Here is a 20,742-nt window from a genome sequence, read left to right on the forward strand (position 1 = left end):
GAAATGCAGTAAGAGAAAGCGTTCTCAGTTATGGTGACAAGTATTATGACTTATCTATGCCTTTGTTTTTTTCTTAAACCTATAGGTTATTATAATTATTAGAATTAGTAAAACAGATTTCAATAATTTCAATAATAAAACTAAAAATGTTTATTAAAAGGTTTCCACAGGAAAAGCTTTAAATATGATAAGAGAAAAATCAAACTTCACCTTAAGTACTATTGCACCAGATATTCTAGCATATAAGTTACACCTTGGCAATGTTATGTTAAATTGGGTGTTTGGAAAACTACTTTGAATTGGAGTCACCAGGGTATATTTCTTACTTAACTATAAACAAAATTTTCATCACACCATTAAGATAATGGAAATTTTGATAGGATAAGGAGTTGTGCAAATTTACTGATCAGGAAAAAGAATTATTTCTTTCTTATATTTTATTCTATTCACATAATATTCCAAAAAGCAATAAAGATAATATTTGCCTTTAATAAAAAGTTGAGATAGGCATTTAATTCTCATTTTGTGACATCATCACTATTTGATTAGATGACAGCAATCATAAACTCCTACTGTTTATTCAAAATTCCCTGCAATAGTATAATATTGTCCATAATTTGATTTCCTGTGTAATAGTAATGTACCTCAAGTAGGAGACAGTAGTGCATGCAAAGGTAAAAAGCACAGGCCAGGAACAAGTTTACCAGGGTCAAATACTGGCACCACTATTTTCCTGCCACATGACTCTGGGCAAAAACTTTACCTTGGCCATTTTTTTTCTATCCATAAACATGGGGATAACACTGGTGTCTGCCTCAAATGTAAAGTCCTTAACACAATACTTGAAATATAGTAAGAGCTCAATAAATATTAGCAATTCTACCTCACCATATAAAGTGTTAGCAGACCTATTTATTTAAAAACAAGACATTTCTACTATTTTATTTAAAAAATAAGCTTCTTTTGAATGGAATACTGGAAGGTTAATAAGACATAGGGAGTTTAAACATACTTTTGGAGATAAAGAGTCATCCCCCAGAATAACTAAACTGAAGCCCAAGTGCCTAGGGATTATAAGCCACATGCCATCCATGTTAAGATGCTACAGACAGAGAAAACTAATAGCAGTTTCCATTATGAGCTTAAGTTGAAAGTCACAGAGAGAGAGAGAGACTCAGAACTGGAGGTGCTGATTTGAAACTGAGCTGCTTCATACATGGATGAATCTGTGGCACACACTAAAGGGAGTAATCCTAGACAACAACGGGGAGGCCACTTAGTGTTTAGGTAACAGTACTCACCAGTAATGAAACGATCTAATGGCATCACAGGAGCAACATGAGGGGTGGCTTGTGTAATAAGAAGGTTTATCAGATCTTGCTTAAAATTTTTCAGTGTAAGCAATGCTCTTGCAACAAGGCCACCCATAGAATGACCAATTATAGCCACGCTTTTTGGAGCAAATTCTTGACCCTATTAAAAATAAATCACCAAGGCATAATTAACACTTAGTATCATAATAAAAATACTAAATATTTCTAAATATGAGCAATTTTATAGGAAAAGAAAATTTCCTATCATAGGACACAGAAATACATTTTCATATACTTGTAATTAGTGTATACATACTACTTTGTGTTCTGTCAAACATTTTTGACAGCTATGCTTTAGTTTTCTGAATCAAAATCCAAAACCTTGGGTCCAGCAAATCATGTTTTAGCATTCGTTATATTGAATGTAAGAGGTGAAATTATATTTTTTGTGTACCAGAATATTAGATTTTATAGGATATAAGAAGTCAGATCATTTATTCAAAATCGGAAATACCACAAAAATGTAAAAAATTATAGCTGTCATAACAATATACTACCTCGTATTAATATATCTTAACTCATCAAATTCTTTTCCTATTGTGCACCTGGGTTTAAAAATAAACCAGATTCCATTTATTTATTCACAGATAATTACATAATTTATTTTTTAAATAAGTATTGCATTTAAAAAATTCTTTGGTCTCCACATCACATCCTCAGTTCCGCTATCAATTTTTTGCTCATCACCCTCCGTACTGATCCTTCATCTCTGCCTTCTCTCCTGTTACTATGCATTCATTGGACCTTGTGCAGACATGTTACCATAGTAGGCCTGAAATTGCTGTCCTTAGAATAGACTGCACATAAGGTTGGCTCTGGTCTGTAGTCTGGGACCTTAGATTCTGGGAGAGTTCTCATCATTCCCTAAATGATAAGAATGACTCACTGTGTTGAAACTGTAAAGAATATGCTTTATGCTGAACACCTGCTGTCCTGGTTGGGATTTTGCCAGGCAGAGGGTCTCTATGTAACTAGCCCCCAATAAGAACCTTGGCCATTGAGTCTATGATGAGCTGCTCTTGTAGACAACACTTTACACATGTCACAGTTTGTTGCTATAGAAATTAAATGCAGCCGGTGTGACTCCCCTGCAAGAGGACTTTTGGAAACTTGTACCTGTGTTTCCTCTGGATTTCATCCCATGTACCTTTTCTTTTTGCTGATTTTACTTTGTATCCTTTCACTGTAATAAATCATAATGTGAGTACAACTATGTGCTGAGTCCTGTGAGTCGTCCTGGAGAATCATAGAGCCTGGGATGGTCTTGGTGATCCCAACACAGAACTGATCTTAGCAAAAGCCAAACACTACGTATGTGCTCTGAAAGCTATCCCCTTTGGCCTTCTCAAGTACATCACTCTAGCAATTCTTCTCCCTCTCTTCTTGCATCATTGTTTCTCCCTCTCTACTACACCATTCTCACTAGCATATAAAAATACTGTAAAAAATAAAGACAACTGACTTTTTACTCCCACTTTCCCCTTGGTGACCACACCTTTCTCTACATCTCTTCACAGCAAAACTCTTCAAAAACAGTTATCTATATAGTACTTGCTGTCTCTAATTTTTCCAATTTTTCAGTTTCCACACACTCTCAAACCCATTCCAATCAGGCTTTCACCCCGACACTCCTCCAAAACTGCTCTTATCAAGGCATCAAGGAATCTAAGAGCCAATCCTCAAGCCTCATTTTACTTAACCTACCAACGGCATTTGACATAGTTGATCATAGTTCTTCCTCTTTGAAATGCTTTACTTGGTTTCCTTGACAATATACTCTTGTGGTTCTCCTCTTAACTCACTGGCTGCTCCTTTCTAGTCTCTTGCTGGTTTCTTCTCATCTCCCCTTATCTCTGAATAATGGAGTAATCCTTTGATCTCTTTGATATCTTGACTCAATTAGTGATCTCATCTAGTGTCATAGCTTTAAATACATCTATATGCTGTCAAACCTCAAGTTATTATCTCCAGACCCGACCTCTTTTCTTGAATTCCAAGTTTCAACTCCAGTGGCATAATGGATATCTAGCGCGTGTCTCAAATTGAACCTTCTAAAACTTAACACTTAATCTCCTCGAGATCTGTTCCTCCTATATTTTCCCCCACTTCAGTTAATGGCACTTCAACCATTGTAGCTGTTCAGCCAAAAAATTTGGGGTCACCCTTAACTCTTCTTTTTCTGTCACATTGCCCCTCCGTATCTGATCAGCCAGCAAATCTTGCCTCAAACTTTTAGGATTTACACCAATCTGACCATTTCTTATCACCTCCAATGCTACCAACTTGACCTAAACTACCATTATTTCTTGCCTGAATCACTGAAATAGCCTCCTAACTGGTCTCTCTGCTTCACCCTTACATCCCTTCAATATATCCTCAGAAGTATCCAGAGTGATACTGCTAAAATCTAAATGAGAACATGCCACTCCTTTGCTCAAAAATCTCTATGGTGGCTTTCCATATCATTTGAAATAAAAGGCAAAATTCTTAAAATTGCCTACAAGTCTCTATAATCAGCCTTCTCCCCAACCTCTCCTTCTACTAACTCACTCTATCTGCTCCAGCCATTCCAGTCTCCTTGTTTTTCTTAAAATACAGCACACTTGCCTTATATATGGGGGATGCCAAAAAAAATGTATACACATAACTTGTATTCATCTTTTGTTATCGATATATATTGAGTATTACAATTTTAATACAGTTTTTTCCTTTCTTAAAATGTGTATACATTTTTTGGTAACCTCTGTATTTATTTCCTCTGCTTAGAGCACTCTTTTCTTAGATAGGCAAATGAGCTACTCTCTCATGTCCTGAATTTGCATCAAATTGTCTGCTTCTCAACAGAGTGTTATTTATAATTGTAGTTCTCTAGTCTCAACTCCCTATCTCCCTTTCTGTTCTATTTTCCTTCCTGGCATTTATCATCATATAAGATATACCTAGTATATAACATTAAACACATGATTGTTTATTGTGAGTGACATTTATGGAAATCTCAATTTGTAATCATGTCTTATTAACTATCCAATAAGTATCAGATACAAAAAAGGTCCTGTACCTAATATGGCTTGTTTCCTCCTATAATACTCAGTGTAGATTGAAAAAACAAACAAACAAAATCCTACTTTAGAAATAACTTGAAAATGCTGGCTTACGCAAAGAACCATGATGTGTACAATTTCATTTTCAAGATGCAAAGGAATACCACGCTAGCTGGATTACACCCTCACAGTTAAGTCTTGAAATCGGGCAGTACATGTCCTCCAACTTTGTTCTTCTTTTCAAGACTGTTTGGCTTTTTAGGTTCTTTGCATTTCCATATAGACTTGTCAATTTTTACAAAACACCCACTGGTAGCATGATTTGTATTGCATTAAATCTTTTGTTCAATTTGGGGAGAATTTACATCTTAATTGTGAGTCTTCAATCCATAAAATTGGTCTATCCATTTATTTCAGATTTCTTTAATTTCTCTCAGCAAAGTTTGAAGTTTTAGTGTATTGATCTTGCACATTCTGCATTAAATTTATCCATAAGAATTGTTTTTTTACGTTACTGTAAATGTATTTTAAAATTTCACTTTCCATTTGTGAATTGATTTTTGATTCCTGACCATTTATCCTGTAACTTTACTAAATTCACTTATGAATTCTAATAATTTTCTGTAAATTTATTTAAATGTTTCTGTGTATTTATGTCATCTGTAATTTATCCTTTTTAATTTTTAATTGTATTTCTTTTTCTGGCCTTACTGCACTTGCTAGGACCTCTGTACAATGTTGAATAGAGGTGATGGAAGCAGACAGAAGCTGAAAAATAGAGAAAGAAAAAACTCCCTATTATACAACATCAAAGACATTCAACTATTTATTGTGAAGAACATTTATGGAAATGAATTTCACTTTGTGATCACATCTTATTTATCTTATCCAATAAATATCTTATCAAATACATAATGGTTCCTCTCATACACGTAATACTATGCATAATACAATTCCTCAGGGTGAGGAAGTTTGTTTCTATTCTTACTGTGCTGAGCTTTGTGCGTGTATGTGTGTGTTTTTAAAATCATGAATGGGTGCTGAATGCAGTCAAATGAGTCTTCATCTATTGAGATGCTCTTATGATGAATTACATTTATTTATACTTGAAAACATTGTTGGGAGAAATCCTACTTGGTCATGAGGTATTATACTTTAAAATATTGCTGGATTTGATAGCCTAATTCTCTGTTGAGGATTTTATATCTATGTTGATGAGGATACTAGGTCCCTATTTTTTTTTTAAACAATGTCATTGTCTGATTTTGATAGTCAGGATTTGTTGATTTCTTAAAATGAACTGTTAAGTATTACCTTTTCCTCTGTTTTCTAAAAGAGTTTGTATAAGATGGGTATTATTACTTCCTTAAATGTTTGATAGAATTCACCACTGAAGTCATTTAGCACTAGATTTTTCTTAGTAAGATTTTTAATTACAAATCCAAAAAATTTTAAACAGGGGACTAGTCAGAGATTGCTTCTTCTTGTGTCTGTTTTGTAATTTATGTTTCAAGGGAGCTGTGCATTTATCTGAGTTGTCAAATGTATTGGCATAAAGTTGTTCATAATATCCCGTTACTATCTTCTTAATATCTATAGGCTCTCTAGTGATGTCCCTTCTTTCATTTCTGATATTGTTAATTTGTGTTCCTCTCCTTTTCTTTCTTAATCAGTCTAGCTATGGGTTCATCAGTTTCATAGATCTTTTCAAAAAGTCAGCTATTGGTATAAATTTTTTTCTTTGGCTTGTTTTCTATTTTATTGATTTCCATTTTCATCTTTATTGTTTCCTTACTTATACTTAGTTTACTTTGTTCTTTCTCCAGATTCTGAATTTGGATGGTTAGATCACTGCTTTTAAACCTTGTTTCTTTCTAATACAAGCATTTAAGACTATTTCTTCTAACCACTATTTTAATCTTACAAATTCTGAAGTTGTGTTTTCATTTTATTTCAGTTCAAAACATTTTCAAATTTCACCTGTGATTTTCTATTTGACCTCTGGGTTATCTAGAAGTAATTCCAAATATTTAAGGCTTTCCAGATATCTTTTTGTTATTAATTTCTAATTTAATTCTGCTATATTCAGAAAATACACCCTGTATGATTTCAATTTTAATCATAATTGGAAAAATTGGGGCCATTAGTTCTTTGAATATATTTTCCTCTCCTATTTCTCTCTCTTCTTCTTCTTCTGGGGTTCCAACTATATATATGTTAGACTGTTTAGCACTGTCCCATAGGGTCCTGAGGTTCTGTTCTCTGTATCCTTTTATCCTTTGTGCTTCATTTTGGCTAGTTTTTGTTGTCCTGTCTTCAAATTCAATGATCTCTTCTTCCATAGTCTTCAGTCTGCTTAAAACCTATCTTCTGAATTTTTCATTTCTGATATGTATTGTTTCCGTTTTAAATTTTGTTGTTTTTTTCATAGTTTCCATCTCTCTGATGAGATTCCACATCCGTTCCTTTATTATGTGCATCTTTTACTTTAAATCCTTAACTTTTATATTTTTGAGGCTTATATTTAAGCATCGTTAAGTTGGACACGAGTAGCTCTTACTTTAGGACTGGAGTAGTCCTATTCTTAAATCATGTCCTTTCTGGGGTCTCACTTGAATACCCAGTGTGTTCAAACAGGTCCTTCTGCTCCAGCTGGTCAGAACTCCTATTTCCCAGCACCATGTGGCCTCTAAAATCTCAATTGCACTCACAATTCCCCAGTAGTTGTTTTTTGCCAGGACTTGCCTTGTGGCATACCAATGCAGGAAGTGGCTCACCTCAGTGGGTAGTATATTTTATCCCTGACACTGTTTTAGAAATGCTGGCACAAAATGATTTTGTCTGTTTTGCTACTCTTTTAAATTTCTCTAATGACATATATTCCCCCTTATTCCTTGCAGCTGAGGTGGACACCACCCCTACTTCCTCCTTGGTATACCATTGCCTTGAACTTGTTGTCCTGTGTATATGCAGCATAGAATTCAAAGACTGAAAAACGCAAATTTCTAGAGTTCCTATCTCTGCCTAGTTCTCTTCTTTTACATACCCTGATCACAAATCTAGCCAATTTCAGTAGTCCCAAATTCCAATCTCTGCCTTCTCCATCTCAGTGATATCAATGTGCTTTGTTCAATCTCCACCTATCTGACCGATGGTTTAGAAAATGCTTCCAGGCAGAAAGCCAGGGCAATCATGGAACTCACCTCACACGTTATCCTTCTTTCAGAAATCATAGTCCTTTGCTGCTTGGTTGTCCAACACCTGAAAACATGTGCTTCAGATTTTTTGACTAGTTTTATAGTTGTTTACATACGGAAGAGGACTACTCTAGTACCAGTTTCAGTCATAACTAGAAACACAAATCCATACTAATGGTTTTTAGGAAATACATTGCACTCCTAATTTATATACAGTTAAAAGAAATTATTTTTCCTAAATTCACTGCAAGATTTCCTGTAAATTCAATTTAAACTTCTAAAACCACCACTGAGTTCAAAACAACACACCCACACACAAAAACAAAAAACAAAATTTTGTGCCATCTTTGCTTCAACTTCCATATAAACAAACAGATGACTTAAAATATGCTGAGTCCCTTTTAAAAAAAAATGATACTAGTAGGTAGATCACTACTGATTTGTATGTTTATCTCTTACCTTATAGAGCTTGAGAATTGTTTTAATGCATTCATGTACAAACTTGGTCTGCTTCTGAAGAGTTCCACCGTATAGTGCCACCAGTTCTTCATTGAAATTCACACTAAAGAAGTCAAAATGGTATTTGAAATCAATGTCTTCTGCTTTTCTAAGTGCAATAGAGCCGATAGAGCGAACTGCAAAGGAAAAGGTCAAAGTGCACATTAAACAAAATTTTTAAAAGTTTGTACATTCTTCTCTCTTAACAAATAACTGTATCCAACATCCTGAATATTAAAAACCTATTTCAGGATAGCATCCTTTAATTGTATCAATTTAGAAGAACAAAACAACCTAGAGGCTGTATGTCTTGTGCCCTATTTTTTAAAGCAAATAAAAAGTGAATAGGTCATTCATTCTCTACCTGCTTCCTCTTCAGTAGTAACAATAAATAAAAGGGAGGGGAAAGATTCTCTGAATAAGAACTAGGAAGTCTGTCACACTTGAATATTTTAAGAATGAGAATTCCTACAAAAAAATGTCTGCTCATCACTTGGTTTAGGTACTCATGCTCGATTTGTCTCTTTTTCTCACAGATGATGTCCAATCCATGTGTAAATCCTGTCATGCTCTACCTTCTAAATATACCTGCAATGGTGGGGTCTCACCATGTCCACTGCAACCTTCCTAATCCAAGCGCCATCTCTTGCCTAAACTACTGTTTCCTAACTGGCCTCCCTGTTTCCACTGCTTCAGGTTGCTCTTTGTAACCCACTCACAGAATTTATGAACTGATTGCATTAATTGGCATTAAAAGTTGCAGTGTGTGGTTCAGCAAACAACATACCTGTTAGCCCTTCCATTTTTTAAAACATGTACAGTTCATGTTATACAACTCTTCGTGTAAAGTGTACAACTCAATTATTTTTGGTATAGTCACAGAGCTGTACAGTCGTTTTTGCAATCTAACTTTAGACATTTTTTCATCATCCCAAAAAGAAAACCCTATACTCATTAACAGTCACTCCTCATTCCTCTTCTCCTCCTAATTCCAGGAAAGCACTAATCTATTTCTGTCCCTCTGGATTTGCCTATCCTGGACATTTCTATTAAAGAGATCATATAACATGTGGTCTTTTATGACTGGGTGCTTTCATTTAACATGTTTTCAAGGTTCATCCACATTGCAGTATGTAATTCATGTATCCGTAATTCATTCCTTTTTATTGCTGAGTAATATTCCATTATATGGATATATCACATTTTATCCCTCCACTCATTATTTGATGGACATTGGGTTGTTCCTACCTTTTAGCTATTATAAACAGCATTGCTATGAGCATTTGTATACAAGTTTGTGTATGGATGTATGTTTTCCTTTTTCTTGGGTAGATACCTACTCGTGGGATTGTTGGGTCATATTAACTCTATGTTTAATATTCTGAGGAACTGTCAAACTGCTTTCCAAAGTGGCTGTACCATTTTACATTCCCACCAGCAAGTAGGAGGGTTTCAATTTCTTCACATTCTCAACAATACTTGTTATGATCTATCTTTTAGATTATAGTCAATCTAGCAGGTATGAAATGGTATCTCATTGTGGTTTTGATTTGTATGTCCCTGATGACTAGTGATGTTTAGTATCTTTCCTACTTCCATCTTGCCCGTTTACTATATATTCTCTACACAGCAAAGCCAGAGTGATCATTTTTTAAAAATAACTCATACCTAACAGAAGGGTTAAAATTTAAAAACCTGACAATTCCAATGTCATTAAGAATGTGGAGCAAAGGGAAAAGGGAAATACAGTGTTCTGGTTCTGGGAGTATAACTTAGCACAACCAGAATTATGCTCCCGTGGTATATATCTTATAGAAACATAGGCTTTATGTGCTCCAAGATAACAATGTTCATTATCTGTAACAGCCAATAAATGTAAATAACACAAATGTCCAAAAACAGAATGTTAAAAATAGCCCTGAATAAGTAGACTGTATTAGAGATGCATACTTAGACGCTAAAACTATAAAGAAAGTCAAAGAAATTACTACATTTAAGTTAGGAGTGTGATTACATCTAGAAAGAGAGGAGGGAGTTTTAATCTGGAGGGGGCACACAGGGGGTTTCCAAGGTGCTGGCAATCTTCTACTTCTTGACTTGGGTTTTGGTTCCTAAAGTAAACAATTCACTTTATAATTGTTTTTAACCAAATATCATAGTCTATGCATTTGTTTGGATGTGTGCTTTATTTCAAATACGATTACCAAAATATCAGATTATATCATTTCTTACCAAAACCTTCCAAAAGTTTCCCATCACACTTAGATCAAAATTCAAAGTCTTTTTCCACAACTCATATGATATAGCCTGTAACTACTTTTCCATCCTCATCTCTTTTCACTGTTAGTCTCAGTGACCTTGAACACACCAAGCATGTTTCTGCCTTACGGTTTTCCCCCAAATAGTTACAGCAAGTCCTTTGCTACTTTCAAGTCTCTGCTCAAATGCCATCACCTTAGATGGCCTTTCCTGGCCACTTCATCGACCTAGTTACTTCTTAATCCTGTTTATCCTATTCCTTACTCTGATTTATTTTTTTCAAACTTTTTACATTACCAACGTATGTGTTTGATGTCTGTCTTCCCAACAAGAAAGGCAGGGACTTTATCTGTCTTGGTCTGTTTCGGATCCCTATTGCCTAGAATACTGCCCAGGTCATGGAGATACTCCATAAATGTAAGTTAGATAAATAAACATGTAAGTAATTATACTAAATGTAGAAATTATTCTATTCTCATTATATAAAAGAATACACCATTTAACAACCAAAAAAGCAGACTGTAGCTGAAATTACTTCCAGATTACTTGGTTGTTATGCCAGAAATAACTGCTATATTTCCAAACCAACATTCAATTTGGAATCCGTATATATAACTTCCCTACCTTCACTTTTCTGTGTTCTCCTCAGTATTTCTAGATCTAACTGAAATAGCTCCAAAAGAAACCAATCTCCTTGTTTACTTCTCTAATCAATGCTTCAGGCTCTGTTTTCTGTTCCCTCCATTTCCAATACAAGCCTCTTTCTTTTTGCTGATTCCTGAACCCCTATATCATCTATTTATCCCCCCACACACACACACTCCATCTTCTTTTTCTCCTTCTTGCTCTTTGCAAAGTGGTCTTCAATTACTCTTTTCTATGTACTTCTCACATGTATTTCTCTCAGACAAAATATTACATATTTGTGTTTCCCAGTATGTCTAGCACTGTACTTTACACGGAATATGTATCTGATAAATTCTGCAAGTGAATTTTATAGCTTTCAAAATTCACTTCTGAGACTCACCTTGCTTGTAACTTCCAGCATTACCAGGAAGAAAGAGAACTGGAATACCAGTTAAAGGGAGAATTTTGTGTTCTTCAGCATAGGATCCTTCTCCATAAAGGTATAATTCATATGCAGGATACCGTTTCGCCAGTTTCTTTGGAAGTTCTATTTTCTACAGCAAAATAAACAAATATACAATTTCATTTTAATCAATTTTGTTAATACCAGTTAGCCTCACCATACCCAATCCTGAATTATACAAATTTGAAATAGTGCAATATAAAAACATTACTGATGATAAAACTGCACTTAATGCACAAAACAAGTTCTACTTTTACTCATATGGAGAATTAGTCTTGAATTATGTAAGTTTTGAACCATGCCATCTTCAAGAAAGCATAAAATGGGACTATCTGAAATTCTAATGAATACAAATTACTCAAAATAGCCTCTGTCAACAGAAAAACACTGGTAGATGTCAGCAAGTTACATGTTAACATAATTGGAAATGCATTTAATTCAGTATCAGTAGCAATTACACTTAGAAATGATAAAAGCTTTCCATTATCAAATCAATTCTTTTTTGCTATTTTAAACTGTTTTGTAATGGCTCTCTTTTTACTCAGGCCCAACTACATATTCCAGCTTAGAACAGAAAGTAAGTTTGTTCTATCATGCAGCTTTCTGACCTCCCAATATGCTTTGACCTACAATGTGCTTAACAAATTAATCTGAACTTTATAGCCATGTCTTGGTCAAGGCATGTACACTCTTCTCACCATAAACATTTCAATGAATTAGCATCTGTTTCAGTTTTCACAAACCAGGTGCCTGGTTTGTCAGCAAGTCTTAAACTACTCTGCAATTCATATTATTGTATACCAGATGAGCCAGTGATTCACATAAAATTTTTGACAAAATATAAATTAGGTCTTAATATCATCCCAAATAGGCATCTATAAAAGCAACAGTAAAGCACAAACTCTTCTTTTGCTTTTTTTAAAGGATAGAAACCATTAAAAATGAAATCAGTACATTGAACAGTAGAGTTTATTTAAGTAGATACCAACAGATTTAATGATATAGCAATGCTACACATATGCTTGATAAAAATCTTAACTACTGAATGAATTTTAAAAACTGAAAATGGTAATGACTATTGAAAAAAACCTCCTTGTTGTAAAAAGCAGAATTTTGGTTATTCATGCACATTCCTGAATATTATTCAAATATTCCTTTGAGGATACTACCACAAACAACCTGTGCTGAGACTACCATGACAACATCTTTAGAGAGTGTGAGCTTATTGTTTAAGATACTAGCAACTCTTTATCTTCTCAGATACTCAAAATAGAGAAATACAACAAATATCTGCTTTATATGCATACCTGTACTTAAACTCAAATTAGTCCCAATATTGATTATATACTGTATATAATCAAAAATGAAAATGACAAAATATTCTGTTTCTTTCGGTACAAATGAAACAAAAAGGAAACGTGAGAGAAAAAAATTTTATATTAATCCCTCCCAAATGAGTGCAACATCTAATATAACAGTACATGCATATCAGATCAATTATTCTTTTGAAGATTGTAGCTGAACAAAGTTTTGAATTAGTTGAAAATTAACTCAGAAAAACAGGAAACTATCAAATATATCAAAAAAGAAATATTTAATTATATAGAAATAGAAAAACAAGCGAAAGACTCTTCAATATTATTTCATAGCATACTATTATGAAAATAATTTTTATAGTGAAAGTGTACATTTTTTAAAATATGAATGCATATAATGTGGAGTAGGAAAAAAAAAAGATGGAAAGGAGATAGAACCAAAAAACAAAAAAAAGTAGAAAATAGTGGGAGTTGTAGGCAAATGGCAAAACCACATTTCCAGACAGAATTCAAATTGGAAGTGAGTGGCAGGAAGAAACAGGAAGGGTATACTGACCAAACTGAGGACAGAAAGTTATAGGCATACAAATAAGATGCTGATGAAAAAACAGAAGAGGGTCAAAGGATTTGAAAAGAAAACATGTGTAACAACAGGACTCCACTATATTTTAAACTGATTATTTTATATAGATTATTTAAATGAGCATCCCTACCCCCCAAAAGACCTTTAATTAATATCAATTATTTTTACACTTAAATATTATCTCCACAATCCTGCCCCTGCTGTCTGTCCATCCTTTCTCAACTCTATCTGCCTTAATACAGATACTTCTCATCTCTAAACTAGACAGACCCCTTTCAAAAGTCAAAAATTCTAACAATTTCCCAAGTGCCAAAAAAATACTGATTTAAGAAACTCAAGTCTTTTTTATCAAGTATTTTATGATATATTTCTTTTAACTGTAAATTGAAACTGAAAAATAAAAGTTTGAGCTCCATAATTAACCAAAAATAAAAGGATTCTGATCAAAATGAACATAGTTTTAAAGCTCTTACAAAGAGCTAGCTCTTAGCCCTTTGCCCACTCAACACTTAGGAATACGCTGGAGGACTCCAGATTGATAAAAAGACCTGGGGACAACTGAATTTTTCAGACCCGTCTTTCTCCCTGTCATAATCTCACTGTTACAATCCATAGTCCATACTGCATTCAAGAAATATCTTATTAAAACTTACACCTTATGAGTTTCCTCACTACATATATAGATGATAAAGGCGTAAGAGAGAGGTCCTTTAAAATCTGGCTCTAATTATTCTTACCTACTTTCTTATAACTTACACATGCCATGTTTTAAAATTTATTCTTAGTATGTTTCAAAATTCAAGATTTAGTAGGATATACATAGAAAAGGCTCTCTCTTACACATGGTCCTTTAGCAATCCAGTTTCCTACCTAGAAGGCAACCAATATTAGCAATTTGCTTCCAGAAATATTTTACATAAATGATAACATATTATACATAATGCTTACACAATGTGTTCTGGTGCCTTCCTAGTTTCACAAATGCTATTCTTTATTCCTGCAATTTTCTTGTTTCTGCACTTTATGAACTACAGACCCTCCACAGTGCAATTCACTACCTCTTTTCCGCAGCTTTTCACTACCCAAAATGACTTGAATGTTCTCTTCTGTGAAGAACACACACTCTTACAGTGAAATTATAACATTTAGCACATTTTAACTATCCATTACATTCATCTCCCCACATTGTACTATAAAGACATAAAGGCACACAGTCTGATTCATCTCTAATTCCCTCTCACCCACACCTAGTATCTACAATATACCTGACACAGAGTAGTCATTCAATAAATGATTTGCTAATAAACATCAAGTTAACAAAACATATGATTTGTATTTTCCAATATCAATTTTTCCTTTCAAAGAGCAACTGTTAGATCACATATCTGAAGACAGGCAAACAAATTACTGTATGGGAGAAAACAACACAGATGTTTCTTCTCGAATTCTACAGTTTGCCTAAAACTATGAAAGCTTTGCCTTGCTGTCATAGGGAAGAAGCTTTAAAGGATAATGTGCATTTTGTCAGGTTCATGAGATGTTCAGCTAATTCTCAGTAAGTGAATCCAGGAAAACCAAAGGTGGAGAATGAACAGAGATAATCAAACAATTTTAAATTCAAAACTTCATTTTTACAAAGCACTTCAAATTCCTTTCCCACCTTTCATTTTTCAAATGGAGAAAATCGATCATGCTTCAAATATTGTTCATTTCCTCAAAAATTCAGCTAACAAATATGCAAATGAGCAGTAAAAAAGAAAGGCGTCAAGAAAGAGAAGAAAACCCAACAACTAGGACATCCCATCTGCTGGATATCAACCTGTAAACAATTAGAGAGCTTACTACAAAATATAATTAAAAATAAGCAACATATAAAATATGTTTAGAACACCTTTATTCATTAAAAACCATTGGTTCCTAATAGAATGACCTCAGTTATCCAGAAATTTCACTATATTCAAAATGAGTCATTTCTATAGACAGGTTTTAACTGTATTTATAAAATAACACAATCTAGTGTGTACCATAAGAGGACTAAGAGTCAAATATAAATACTGTAGTGAATTAACACAGCTTTTTACATCACACAAATAAAAATCTATCAAAACGTGGAAAACTCATCACTGTAATTACTACTGTACTAACAAATTATTGATAGAAAGTAAAAACTCAAAAAGGCAATTTGAATCAAAATAACTAAATATAGATGCAACAACAAAAAAAGCCAAATAGCTCTTTTGTCTTAGCTACACTAATTTTGTGTCTTTCCAGTCAATTTTATGAGGCATGAAATGCACCTGTGAGGTCCATATGCTTTGTTCCCCATGCTAAGCAAGTTCTACTACGGTTGATATTCAAATAGCTTTAATAATTGTGGGCAATCTAAAAATAAATGAGAATTAGTACCATACAGTTCCAAAATCATTTAATTTTAACCAAACTCTACAATGCAGTGAAACAAAACTAAAGTGACCAAATTCAATCTAGTATTGGGAGTTTCCTAATTAACAAACCATAGAAAATTCAAAGGGGATTAAAAGGGCTCTACTTTCAGTTTTTAAAAATCTAAACCAAAAGCTCAAGTATTTAACTACACATAGCCTCTGATAAACACAAACCAGCATATTCACTTAGAAATTAAGAGACGACAGTAACATGTTGAAATATTCTCCTTCAATAATAGCATCTGATATCAAATGCTTCCATTCTCTTATAAGCATAAGTGCAAAATGAAGGTAAGCACCTCAAAACAAATGAAATCTAAACCAGAATTTTGCCCATGGGTAAGGGCGTTTGTCAGCAATTTAAACCTTAAGTAGTTTTAAGATCTAAATAAAGTAGCATAATCAAATATGCTTTTCCACAACGACCTGTACACATAAGCAATCACAATTGGCATCCTTCACCTTAAAGAAAAATATCCGCTTGGTTTTAAAAGTATACTAAAAATGCATTTTATCAATATGTATTATAGTACATATACATTTTATGGTCAGGGGTTATTATAATATGTATTCCATAATTAAGAGATGCCTTTAGAAATAAAAGCATCATTCGAAAGACATTTCTTTGGACACTTGTGTAATTTGTCACACTCTTTTATTACAGCTGGTCATGAATGAAATTCTGGATTCTATGCTGACCTGATGAACCAACTGGGATAGAAAATGTTCAAAGTGGAATGGAAGGGGTGGAGGTGGGGAGGGAGGGAAAGAGAGGGAAGGAGGGAAAGAGAAAGGGAGGGAGGGATAGGGAGGGATAGGGAAGGAGGGAGGGAGGAAGGAAGGTTGGGAGAGAGAGAGTCTCTCTTAAACAGCAAACAGTGCGAAAATAAAAACAGCACCATGGAATAGATTTTGTATGCAACTGGTAAGAGGCGACATGCATAAACACAGGCATGCATGCACACGCACGGAGCTGTAACCTACAAAACAGGAGGCTCTGCAAAATCTTTACAGGAGGTAAGCTCAATAGCTTGCCATTGAATTACTCATCAGGTTAGCCTTTCACACAGAGGTAAAACCTCAGAGTGTCTAAGGCAGCCCTGGGAACTATCTAGCCAACACACACTCTGAAGAAGCGCGGTCCCTCTCTAGAAAAGCGACAGCTGACACGTAAATCACTGGGGCGACAGGGGGAGAATCCAGGCGCGTGGAAAGCAAAGGAGGGTCCAAGGGCACCTGTTAAGGCAGCAACGCAGGGAAGATGGGGTCTGGGTGTAGCGAGAAGGGCTGAGGTTGCGTCTCAGGGGACGAAGTGGGTTGGACGCGGCCAGCCAGAAGAGCCGGTGCGTGGCATTTGGGATCGGGAAGAGGGCGGAAAGACTGAGGGGCAACTACGAGTGGGGCGGGGAGGATGCTCCGGGAACCATCTAAGAAACACTCCACGGTGAAGAAAGGACACAAAGGGCAGGTGAGAGGGGTAGTGGGGTTCTGCAGAGTCTCCGGGGACGAGAAAACAGAGGTGAGGTTTGCATAAAGGGGTCGGAAAGGCGCGGGAAGTCAAGGCAGGGGAAACCCACGGGAGGGCCGGACAGGTGAGGCCCGAGTCTCCGAGCGCCCAAGTGAGAAGGCGGAACCTCACCTGATACTCCGGGTACTCAAACATGTAGCTCATACTGCACTTGTTCTCCTCGAAGCCGAAGAAGACGTCCCACAGCCCTAGGGACGCCAGGAAGACCATAAAGGCATAAAACGCCAGGTTCCATAGGTTGACTGAGTGAAGAAACATGGTGCTGGCGCCCCGGGGCCCCAACCCTGCCAGAGCGAGCAGACGAAACCCGGCCGCCAGCGCCGGAGCGAAGCCGGACCAGCGAGCGCCTGCGCGGACACCCGGCCCTCCCGCGCCCCTGAGGCACAGTGCGCCTGCGCGCAGCCCGCTCGCGGAGCCTCCCGTTCGGCTTCTCGCTTGGAGCGAGGAGGGGGCGAAGGCAGCGGGAGCGCAAATCTGAACAGAGGGAGGAAAAGCGGAAAGCAGATTGGGCTGGGCTGGGGGTTGATGGGGGAAAAGGGGAGGGTCGATGAGGAGGAAAAGGAAGAAGGGGGCAGGGAAGAGCAAAGGGAGAGAGGCCGGGAAAGAAGAGAAGGGGGGGAGATCTAGAGAGGGATGGGCGGAGCGCGGGAGCCCTGGAGGCAAGGAAGGGGAAGGGGTGGGTGTCGGGTGGGTTAACTTGGGGAGGGAGAGGCGGTTAATGATGGTGAGCTGACCGGGTGAGGCTGTCCGCTATCAGGGCGAAAGCACGTCTCCTGCGCAGTTTAAAAACCTTTCCCGTCCAATTTTGGAACGCATCGGGCTTCCGCAGTTTCGCTTCCCCCAGCAGTAACGGAATACATTCACAGCTCTCTCGACCAGTTAGCATGAGCGGGGAACAAATGGCCTTTTCCCCCTTTGACCGTCGACATCGGCCCAGTAGGTAACAGCGCATAAAAGCGACTCAAAAAGCCACCAGCAGGTCGACAAGATTCTATTCTCGGTATAAGATAAAAGCCTGAATCACAGAAGCCATCGTTAGTCTTTAAAAAAGAAAGAAAGAAAGAAAGCTACCAAATTTCTATTAACATGACGCCCCCAACAGGTATCTGCGTAATCAGTTGGACGCCGACTTGCCTTGCTCCCCAGAACCTCCTTCTCTTGGGAAGTTCGTTCCACATTAACGTAGGGAGGCAATTTCACTCAAGCTTCTACTCAGACCTCAAGTGATTTAATTCATTTTGAAGAATTTCGGTTTGGTTTTGCACAAAGGTGGGAGTAAAAAGCAGCACAAAACCACTCATAATCTTATATAGCAGCTTCAAAATACTGGAATGTTACGAGATAAAAACCACGATATCATCACTCTTTAAAGATGACCCAAGAGCAGGTAGTGTGTGTGTGTGTGTGTGTGTGTGTGTGTGTGTGTGTGTGTAACTGCAAAATTCTCTCCTTAGAATTATTTTTGGCACTGACTGAATTGCGTTTCCCTGGGGCTGATTTTTTTCTGGTATATTTTTCTGTGCAGAGGAAGTTTGGCTATGATACATAAAATCAAAGAATTTTAAAACTGAAAAAGGAAGCTTATAGATTGTTTATCTTATGCAACACGCTGGTATTCAGATATGAGAGCACCAGGGACGTGCGGTGGAATTAGCGAGGAGTTAGTGTTAAGGATGACAAGTCATTTGGGAAAGGGTTTAAGTTACACATCACAGAAGAATCCATTGAGCCTGGGAGCTTGAGAACATCACAGACAGAATGTCTGCTCCGTGTTTCTCCTAGTATATCATGACCAGCACAAATAAACCACGGGTGAATCTACACTCTCATCTATCTCAGTGCTTCTTAAACTTAACGTGCATATGCATCACTTGGAGATTCTGTTTAAAAGCAGATTCTGAGTCGGTAGTTCTGGAGTGGGACCCAAGATTCTGCGTTGCTGACAGGTTCATAGGTAATGGCAGTGCTGCGGCTCAGTGAACTATGCTTTGAGGAGCAAGGATCTATCCTGCCTGAGGACTCTGATGTCTGGAGAAAACCCTGAGCTTGAAGATGACAGACAGAGCTTACTCTTCTAGTGGCTTTCATGAGTGTGGCAACCTACTGCCTCCTCAGAAAGGAGCGGAATAGAGAGTCAGTGGACTCTTTATGTTTGTAATCTTTGTGTTCCTACTTTTTTATTTCCTTTTTTTCCTACCCATCATTATCCCTCTTCCGGCTTCACTTTTTCACACCTAACTATTGAGCATCACTTAACCAACCTCTGCCAGGGCTGTCAACTGCCTGAACTCTTGTCTTTCAATCCCACTCTGCTTCCAAACTTCCAGCCTTGGGTGAATATAGTCTGGCTCTGAGCTCTGACACTAGTGTGTCTGAGTACTGCTGGAGAAAATGACAAAATTATTTGAATTACTGTTCAGGAGTACATGTCTATATTCCTGGTCAACTTCCTATTCTTCAGACCATCTCTTTTTAAGCTCCCTACACCATCTGTTCTTCTTTGTCTTTAAGCAGATTATTAGTACATAATTTATATTCATATTCATATTCATATTCACAGAGATAATTTTGATTTTCAGGTGCACATTCCTTCAACTCGTAATTCCCAGGTAGTGCTCAGAACAACACCTGGCACCTAGTAAAGCATTATTATTGTACTTTGCTGTCCTTAGGGGATATCAAAATCACATCCCTCTAGTTGGGCTTTAGATTCCATTCCCACCTTTCTCCTAAAGAAATTAGTTCTATCAAATTAAAGTCTCGGTGAATCTCTCCCATTTCATCCTCCCTCCCCTGAAGCATATAAATATGGTCTTATTAATTTTCAAAAAGAAAAATCTTCCCTGCAACCATCACCTGTAGCTCTTGCCTTATTTCAGTCAGTGTTCCTAAAGGTGTGGCTTTTTAAACTTAAGTTAAAGCAACCTTTCATAAAGGAAAAGACGATACTATAATCATTTTGACCATTATCCCTCAACTGAAATATTTGGTAACTTCATTAATATAACAGTTTTTCAGAAAACCTTTTAGGTGTGTTTAAACTCCATTTAGTTTTTTTGTTTGTTTGTTTGCTTTGTTTACTGGAGGCAAAGACTGTCTTTTCAACACATAGTATCCACCCTCAGATTATCTAGTTTGTGTACACAGGAAGAAGGACTTGTGCTGTCTGGTGTGGGAATCTATTGCTTTCTAAAATTAATTTCACTAAATTATACTGGTCTCAGTGTACTACCCTCACACTATAAGTTTTAAAATAAGCTTTATTTCCTCTTTTTCTTAAAAAAAAACAAAACACAAAAAAACCTCAAATATATAATAGATTGGCTGTTCCAAACTAAAATTTATTTCAATCAATTGGCTTAAAGCTCCTTCTCACACTTGTTAGATTTATCCCCTACTACCTTATATGTAAT

General features: G+C 36.4%; 1 protein-coding gene across 1 annotated transcript in view; it reads right to left on the bottom strand.

The window, feature by feature from the left end:
• Window positions 1–17,903, bottom strand: part of PGAP1 (post-GPI attachment to proteins inositol deacylase 1) — a 69,608-nt gene extending 51,705 nt beyond the window's left edge. Inside the window, exons 1-4 of the mRNA XM_019741321.2 lie at window positions 17,441–17,903; window positions 11,396–11,549; window positions 8,071–8,246; window positions 1,302–1,473 (exon numbers count right to left, since the gene is read on the bottom strand). Of these exons, the coding sequence (XP_019596880.1) occupies window positions 1,302–1,473; window positions 8,071–8,246; window positions 11,396–11,549; window positions 17,441–17,587 (649 nt within the window). The 5' untranslated portion in view covers window positions 17,588–17,903. The remainder of the gene's footprint in view (window positions 1–1,301; window positions 1,474–8,070; window positions 8,247–11,395; window positions 11,550–17,440) is intronic.
• Between the last annotated feature and the right edge of the window lie 2,839 nt (window positions 17,904–20,742).

Source organism: Rhinolophus sinicus, linkage group LG01 (assembly GCF_036562045.2).
Source record: "Rhinolophus sinicus isolate RSC01 linkage group LG01, ASM3656204v1, whole genome shotgun sequence".
In the NCBI taxonomy this organism is placed as follows: domain Eukaryota; kingdom Metazoa; phylum Chordata; class Mammalia; order Chiroptera; family Rhinolophidae; genus Rhinolophus; species Rhinolophus sinicus.